General features: G+C 39.9%; 2 protein-coding genes and 1 long non-coding RNA gene across 3 annotated transcripts in view; 2 read left to right on the top strand and 1 right to left on the bottom strand.

The window, feature by feature from the left end:
• The window catches only part of PHPT1 (phosphohistidine phosphatase 1), a 3,775-nt gene extending 686 nt beyond the window's left edge, over positions 1–3,089 (top strand). The window contains exons 2-3 of the mRNA XM_029962224.1: positions 207–420; positions 2,751–3,089. Of these exons, the coding sequence (XP_029818084.1) occupies positions 207–420; positions 2,751–2,843 (307 nt within the window). The 3' untranslated portion in view covers positions 2,844–3,089. The remainder of the gene's footprint in view (positions 1–206; positions 421–2,750) is intronic.
• A 1,461-nt stretch (positions 3,090–4,550) lies between these two features.
• On the top strand, positions 4,551–5,158 carry LOC108642658. Its single transcript, XR_001922682.2, has 2 exons — positions 4,551–4,963; positions 5,061–5,158. It is a non-coding gene; the product is annotated as an uncharacterized LOC108642658 (long non-coding RNA).
• Positions 5,159–5,867: 709 nt separating this feature from the next.
• METTL18 (methyltransferase like 18) lies at positions 5,868–8,293 on the bottom strand. The gene has a single exon (XM_018078986.2). The coding sequence runs from the start codon at positions 8,030–8,032 to the stop codon at positions 6,992–6,994; it is 1,041 nt and encodes a 346-aa protein (XP_017934475.2). The 5' UTR covers positions 8,033–8,293; the 3' UTR covers positions 5,868–6,991.
• Positions 8,294–8,656: the final 363 nt, after the last annotated feature.

Consider the following 8,656-nt stretch of genomic DNA (forward strand, 5'->3'; position numbering starts at 1 on the left):
GGGAGCCGCCGTCCCGAGCGGCCCAGAAAGCCCCTGTTCTCCCCTTTCTGTGTCCCTCGTGTGACATGAAAGCCGGGCCCGTCTCTCTGTCAGGTGCCAGTCCCGAACCCGGTTTAGGAGAACGAGACGGGCTAAGGAAAAAACTAAAATAAAAAAACTTTACGTGCTTTTCTATACCCGTGAAGAGAAATGTCCCTCTCTTGTAGGTGGAAAAAGCTGGAGGAAAACGAGTGGAAAATAGAGTACTTGATACCTAGTGCATATTCTGATGGCTCTCACCATTCTTCTTGTGCAGATCATATATTTGAAAAAGTGAATCCTGAGATGGAAAAGCTGGGATACGAGTGCAAGTGCCTTGGAGGAGGGAAAATTGATCACAATAGCAAAGACAAGAAAATCAGGGTATTTGGGCTCTCTACAGTAAGTGCATCTCGTATTCATTTAAATCCTTTTGTCTCTGATGTTCTGTAGTATGGTGGTTTTTGGCAATTTTCATCACATTAACTGGAAAACCCACCTGGCTCACTTGTGAGATAGATTAGCAAAACAATAGTTTTAGGGTGGGAGACCAAAAAGATAAAGTTGGCTATTACTCAGCATTAGGTTAAGTTATAATCAAGACCAAAAATGAAAGTAGACATCTCTTGATCCAGTCTTTCCATCTTACTGCTAGAGCAGGAATGGCCCATTTGTAGCTACAGGGACTTGATCCAGTTATTGCATGATCTTTATTTGCCAACAAAAGTGTTGAAAATCGTGTCTGTTACTCTGTGTATATGTTGGGTGAGAAGAGTAGACCCGGTTTAGGTGTGAATTTTTAGTAGGTGAAGATGTAGTAATGTGTTTTGTGGAATAAAAATAGCATTTTTGTTACTTCTTATATTTCCATGTAAGCTCAGTTCCTTTAGGAAAGACTTAATAAGTGTTCAGCATTTCTCTAATGCAGGGAAATGCTGTAGTCTGGCCCTGGTGTTGCTCAGTGATGAAGCATAGCTGCTTCTGTAGTAATAACTGTGAGTAAAGATTCTAGGCTTTCAATTTAGACAGGAAGAAAATAGTTCTATTAAGTTCCTTTAATTTTCTATAGTAAGTGATGGTTACTTCAAATTTGCTTACCTTAAATGAGTGGTGAAGGTTGGGCCTTGAATGTTTGTTAGTGATGCTTTTGTTCCAAGATGACTCTTGGCACCTGGAATCATAAGAAAAAAAAACCTCTTTAGGATTTCTGTGGGGTGGGAAAGCAGTGCTTCTTTTGTTAAAATCTTGTAATTTTAAGTCCTCACCACAACTGTGTCTTTAGGTGAGACTTCACACCTATGTTACTCAGCTGCCAAACTAGTGTTAATGGCAGTGGTCAACTCTTGCTTTTGTTATCTGTGCAAAATACCTCATTTCTCTGCTTCTGGTACTTTGATGCTTACACAGGAGCATGATGTAAAATCAGAGTTTTATTGCCATGAGGGCTTGTCAGGCAGAGACCTGGAGGGCCAGATGACCTCAGTTGCAGGTCAGAAGTTAACATATTAATTACATTGGTTTAATGCTTCTCTTGACTTGGAAGTTTGTTGTCAGATTCTAAAGCAGAACTAACCTGGTTCTTTATGGAAATCAGAGAAATAGTCATTGATTTCTTTTGAAGTAGATGTTGTGTTGCTATTTGCAAGGCTGGATGGGGTCTTTAAAGTGGTTACCAAGGTAAGAGTGAGCTCTTTTGAGTGTAAAGCTCTTGCTTTACAACTGGCATAACTACATTATTTGGTATTTTTCAGAAGTGTGAATTTTATAACACATCAATTTTAATCTGTGCAGTTTAAATGCAGTTTATTTAAGCTGTTCCTCTTGGGGCTGAGTCAGTGATGAATAAGAGTACATGTTTTGTGTGATAATGCTGTCTTGAGCTATTTTTTTTCTGTCTTCTAAGTGAAGTGTTGTTTGAAATATTACTGGAAAAAGAAAACAGCCCGTAAATCACAGGTTTTAATCAGTACACTGCACTGTTGTGCAGTAAAGGCTTTTTCACAGGGAAAAAAAATTGCAGTTCTATTATAAGAAATCAAGATAACACATTCAGTCATGTAAGACAATAATGGAAAGGCAACTTCTACCACAACTGGTTTAAATTTCAGTGAAAGTAACACTGAGCAGTGATTTAAATGAGGGTTAAAAATCACATGGGTCATCTGACCTTGCCTTAGTTTGGAATTGCAGTGGCATAAGAGCACAGATACTTAAAACTAAGCAATTATGAGCTAAGGCAAGATTGCAGATAAATAAAACATGAAGACTGATTTCTTTAGTGGCTAGAAGAGTACTCAAATGTTTGCACATGTGGTGCCTTATTCCCTTTTCCTTCAGCTGAGCCAAATCAGATGTTTGTATGCCCATACATTAAAGTGGGTCAATGCAATCTCTGTGGTTTAAAAGAACATTCAGCAAATACAGTGGCTGAGGGGTTTGAAACACTTTAAAACAAGCTTTCTGATGGAGAAATCATGTGAAAAATGCATCCTCCCACTTGAGATTGCTTGACCCCATCTCATTTATTTTCTAGATCTTGAATTAGGGGAGGAGTTGGAGAGGACAACAGGAAAAAATGATAATTCAAGAATAATTCTTTTAGAACCTGTATTTGATTTGTATGTGAACAACTTGAAGTATCAAATCACAACTGGATCATTTGTGTAGACAAGAACTGGATGGTTCTGAACACTTACTGTACATGTCCAATAAACATTTGTTCTGTCTTGCAGGGCTATGGAAAAGCAGATCACTCAGTGACTGTAGAGATACTGAAGAAAGTGTATACAGACTATGAAATTACATGGTCAGATGACAAGAAATAAACTGTGAACACAATGAGCAGTTCAAAACTCCTAACTGTGAGCTGTACTTTGATTATAAATAAAAGTTCAATGTGTCCATGTATGTAGGCATAAATCTGGAGTAACTGGACTCTGCAGTAATTTATAATACTGTCATTAATCCCCAGAGATACCTCAGTTTTCATTCCTTTGTGCAGAATATGTAGTTCTAAGCCTTTTCCTCTCCTTTTGATGTGCTGTCTAATTAAACACTTCCACATTATCTGACCTCCAGTTTGTTTTCATCCAGTCCTGTCTCACTGATATATTTTAGGACACATCAGGATTTTGCCATCAGCTTAAAACACCACAGGACCAAACCTGTTCTCTTGTCTTTTGACCAGAGGTTTTTTTCAGTTTCTTTTATTTTTCTATCACTTTTTAGGCTTTTCATCTTATCCACACTAACAAAAATTGGTGTGGAGGGTGGAGTTGGCTGTTACAGTTCTTCACCAATGATCTAAATCTTTGATTTACTCCGTGGTTTTGAAAATCCAGCATCTGTGTTCCATAAAAGTAATGATCAATGTTTTTGGTGTTCCTGTAAGATCCTCCCCCGTAACAGACTGATGGCAATGTCAAATTCTGCCAATGCTCCTTTCCTTCTGATTCCCCTATATCACTTTTATTCCCTGTGAGAATAATCATGCTTTTTTTCCTTTCTCTTTTTTTCCAGCAATAATTGTTATAACCACCTCCTGGCAAACCCAGTACCCCTAGACAGTGTGTGAATTAACTCACCTGCTTCCTGTTGTGGCAGGATGTTGCCCTTTATTTGTTGTGAGATGACTTGCCACAAATTTCACTTTTTTTGTTTCCTGCCAGTCTACCTTTAATTCACTTGTGGATTTCAAGGGAACACATTGTTGACTTGCAGCCTTCAAGAGGTATTTGTGTATAAATTCTAGTTCTTCCCTTTGCTGTGGCTCCTATTGCACTTATCCACCAGTATCTGGTGGTATAGAGTAGCTGCTTCTTTTCAATGTGCCTGTGACTCTCACAGTAAAAACTATGAAATTTGAGAGGCTTTAGTCCAGTTTCTATCACAAATAAAAAAAAATCCTGCTGTTACTGCCTTGTTACACTAGTTACCCATCTTATGTCACCTTTCTGTGGCTTTGTTTTGGTTGAGCAGAGAGGAATTTCCTGTTCTTATCCTCAGAACTTTCAGTCCATTCCTCATTAGCAGAGTTCAGGTATCTCCATCCCAATAATCACCTCAGAGCAGGATCTCTTGAACCTGGTGCTGCACCACTTCAAATGCCATAATGATTGCATTAAGATTCTGATTTCAGAGCATGATTAAATGTCTGTGTGCCTCCTAACCAAGAATAGCATACAGGTCAGTAATTTGCAAATTGGGCACTTCCCACTTCCATTCTCATGTTTTTTTTTTTTCCCCCCTAAGCTCTAGTAAAATAACTGTAATTGCCAGTATACAAACCTGATTTTTAAATAGCCTCGTTTCCCAAAACTAGCAAATGCTCTTGAAAGGGAAGTCATCAGTAAGGATAGTATCTGTTAAAATAAACAAGCTTTTTAATTTAGTTTCCTGAGGTATTTAATGAGTGATTTTAATCTTTCTCTCCACGACACTTACGGGAAAGACCTAATTTAGACCGGATTTCTTATTGTAATGGCTTGTTCAAAATGTGAGGGGATGGGATGAGGGGAGAAAAAGCAGGTATTTTATGTTGAAACACCAACAGAACAACCAGCCAACAGAACTAAGTGTTGAATCCTGCTGCTTCTCAGCATCTATCTACTGAATTTTAAGACCAGAACTCATTTGGAATTATGAAAATCCCAATGCTAATTTTGCTGATTTCACCTGAGAAAAACATCCTTCATTATTTCCCATCTGTAACTCTGAAAGGGGAATTTAATTATACTGTGTGGGGTTACCTGTTTTGCAGGTGTGCAGCCACTGAGACTATGGCTCTAGCAGTCTTCTGCTGAAGTCCTAAAACATCTGATGCTGTATTTGCACAGAAACAGAGCTATGTTTGAGCAAGATACTCAGTAAAAGTGTAGTATTTAAACCTAAGACAGCAAGTTTGATCATGGGATATTATCTAGAAGAAATGTTATAGTAGAAGATTGTAAGTACCTTCTTCCTTTATTCATCAAAAAATACTTGCTATTCTTGTTCTTAACCATATTCTTTGTCATAGTGGTCAGCATTTCTTATTATTTCAGGTGTGGTTCTCTGACACAGCACCAGACTCAGCAGGTGTAGAACAATCCGTGTGCAAGCCATGATTTGTCTTTGTCAAAAAGGTTTGAAAAATGGTAAATCAGTTTGTTTCCAGCTTCCCTGTTCCAACAAAAACTGTTAACAGTAATTTCTTGATCTGCCAAAGATAAAACCTTTGTTCCTCAGTTTGTAGCCAGCAGTTATCTGTTGTCAATAAGTTTCAGAGTCAATGAGAAAAATTTCCAAAGCACAGTGACAGTCATGGTACAACTTACTGCGCTTTTCCTCCCTCTCCTAGCCTATGAAAGGCCAGATTCACTAGTTTCCAAAGGACCACTTTAAAATAGTCTGAAACAACAGTAGTTAAGGTTCTTCTGTAAAGTACAGGAAATCCTCTATGACTCTGTCTTAATAGCAATAGGGTCAAAATAGGAATCTTTAGGCTGATGTTCATAGTCTTCAGTGATGGGAACTTTTATGCAATAATTAAAGTGATTTAGGTTGCTGCTGTAATAAGTTTTTCCATCCCCTCAAACTGTTGTCCCTTCTCCCCTACACTGAGTATCCCTGCATCCAGTTTACTGCACTGGTTGACTATCTCTTTTTTTTTTTCTGTCTCTTTTTTTATATTTCTGCAAGGGCTCCCATCATCAGTGCATGATGAGAAGCAGTAGCCTTGATCTACATGTTAGAGCTGTGTAATGGCTTTTTGTCTCTTTTTTTGTTAAGACAAAACATGCAATGGATTTGGTTTTCTTAGTTGCTGGTGACACTGAGCACTCAGGACCGGAGTTTTTTATTTCTTTGGGTTTGTTTGCATTTTTGGTAAGGCAATTTCTTCAGCACCATCACTGTCTTCAGCCTAGGAAACAGCAGTGCCTTGCACACAGGCTTTTCTGAATGCTTTCTCTCCTGCCAAACTGCTGAAGAGATGAAAGAGGTGTGGGTGCTCAGTAAAACCCCAGCAAGTTTTCGAAAATGGGGCAGTTAATTTCTGTAAAAAACCTTTTTTAAAAAAAAGTGCAGCAATGTAGTTAAACTGTGCTATTACAGTGATTTGTCTCCTTTCCCAGCTGTCACCTAAAGCTCAGTTCTGCCATCCTCCACTGTTGCACTCATAGGCTTACTGGCTGGTTGTTGTAAGGAGCTCCTCTTGTGTACAGACTTTCGAGTCAGCTTCTGAAACAGAATTGTTTTATTCATTTCTAAACCAGCATCACTTTTCCCAATTACTTGCTTGAATAGAGAGCGATATGTCAGAATCTGAATGTGAATATTCAGAGCCCACAGCAGTAGATATTCTCTGGTACACTTTTTCAAAGGCTTGAGCAAGTCATGTGTGCATTACACAGGGAAATATTACCCGGATTTGTGAGATCGGTGGCAGGGTAGGACACAAGTGATAAATACAATCACATCCCCCTCTGGTGGCAAAACAGCAGAGCTCACCGGTGCGTGGTCTGTGCCCAAATCTGGCTGCAGTTAGACCGTACCTGAGGGAGGCCCAACCCTCGAGAAAAGCCTCTTGCACTAATTCAGGATGCTAAATTGTCTCATTCAGCTACAGTATGTCACGTCATTCCTGGGTCATCCCACGAGACATATGTCATGCAGGTCACAGCTGTTCCTGTGACATACAATTCTGGTGCTGACAAAGTGAAAGGGGAGGACTGGGGACAGTGACTTCCTTAATTTTTAAATACATATCAATGGCAATTAATTAGCAGAAACAGATGCTGCTTTAAGCAGAACTCCATTTTTCCATGCAAAATCAGTGTCAGAAAAGTCCTTTGCTTCTAGTCAGATGGAGTTTGTCAAACATTTCAATAACCACCATCCTTAATTTGTCAACCAGAATAACAGAGGAAAAAGCAAAGAGATAGGAGGATTAAAACATTTTTAAGTTATTTTTTTAAGGACTAGTGGTTGAATTTTAACTGGAATCTTTAAAGGCCATTTCCATAATGCATCGCTGCAGTCCCTGATCAATGGTTTTAATTATACTGGTTCTAAACACATTTCTCTCTTCAATGAATTTCTGAAAGAGGTAGATACCACCACCAACCCCAAAATAATGCACTTTGCTTGCCAAATACACGTGGCCATTTTTATCCAAGAGCTGAGCCAGCGCATCATGCAAAGCACTGTAATAATCAGGATTATAGATGGTCTCAGATGTGAGAATTATATCATACTTTGAAAAGGGTTTGTTGCTGCTTAACAGGAGCTGGGTGACTTCAGACCACTCTCCAGAAAAAAATCTGCATTTGGTGAGCACATCAGGTGAGCCCTCTGCTTTCTTGGGCCTCTTGGCAGGAGGTTTGCTGGTTTTTCTGTCCTTTCCACTAATGCCTTCATTTACACAGTTGGCCACCACGTTAGGCAGGGTTATTTCCTCAATCACTGTGCTGTTGTAGTCCTGAAAATGGACTCTTTCAGCTTTACCTTTTAAGGCAACTATTCCCAGCAATCCAGCCCCGCAGCCAAGATCCAGTACAGTCTTGTTGGTAAACTGTATTTCAGCCTCAGAAAAGTAGTCCATGAGATCAAAGGTGCATTCCCAGATTTTCAGTCCTCCTTCATAGACTCCTGGGATGAGATCAGAGTGAGAAGAGACACTTTTGGACACGATGCCTTCGCTGTCGGCGTCACCCAAACACGTCATTTCCAGCACAGACACCTTTACATGATACAGGTCCAACACTGTTTCCATGACTTTGTTTTCCAATATTTTGTTGAGATCTCCAGGTATAATGTGCTCCTTGGCAGCTTTCACACAGTGCTTTGTCTTGGGTGCCTCATCCTGGTGCTTTGCAGCACCTGGCCTTGGGATGGAGTCTGCTCCAGCATCGGCAGTTTTCCTGCTCTGTCCCACGGGTTCCTGCTTGTGTTTTGGAGAGCCCAGCAGTAAGAAGTGAGTGTCTGCTTCACTGTCCTCATTTTCATCAATATCAAAATTAAATCGAAAATCCATTTTCAGGAATAACAGTTTAAAAATGCCAGCTTAATTTATTACAGCCAGAAACACTCATTTAAGAGCAAAGCTGATACAAAGGTGATCTTTTTTTTTTTCTGGCTTTTGTCTTTTTGTAGGGGATATTTTGATGTCTATACTGCTGCAGGAAAGAGTACTTTGTACTTTGCAGGTAGTGTATCAGATGTTTTGCCAATAGCCAGGTGAATTACTGCTGGAAATAGAGTAAATAGTTTTACATATCATTAATATCAGCACGAACAGTCTAGTTGTAGCATCCTGACTTTCATTAAAAGGCTGCCCAGGGAGGTAGTGGAGTCTCCCTCTCTGGAGACGCTCTCAGCCCCCTGGACACGTTCCTGTGTCCCCTGCTCCAGGTGACCCTGCCTTGGCAGAGGGGTTGGACTGGATGACCTTCCAACTCCAATAATTCTGTGATTAAAAACCCCCACCCTCTAACCATTTAAATTTTAGAAAACAGAGCGTTACGGGGACCACATCTGTCACATAATACAAATACAGGCAAGGAAATCACCGAATCACAGAATGAGCACAGCCGGCAATTCCGGTAAAACCCACATTCCAGACTCAGCGTCTCAAGCAGCGCAAACTCCCCTGCCCTTC

The sequence above is a fragment of the Manacus vitellinus genome, unplaced genomic scaffold, assembly GCF_001715985.3.
Source record: "Manacus vitellinus isolate BGI_N305 unplaced genomic scaffold, ASM171598v3 scaffold_44_pilon, whole genome shotgun sequence".
Lineage (NCBI taxonomy): Eukaryota > Metazoa > Chordata > Aves > Passeriformes > Pipridae > Manacus > Manacus vitellinus.

Coding starts and splice junctions, on each gene's coding strand:
- METTL18 (XM_018078986.2), bottom strand. CDS start 8,032: ATGGATTTTCGATTTAATTTTGATATTGATGAAAATGAGGACAGTGAA.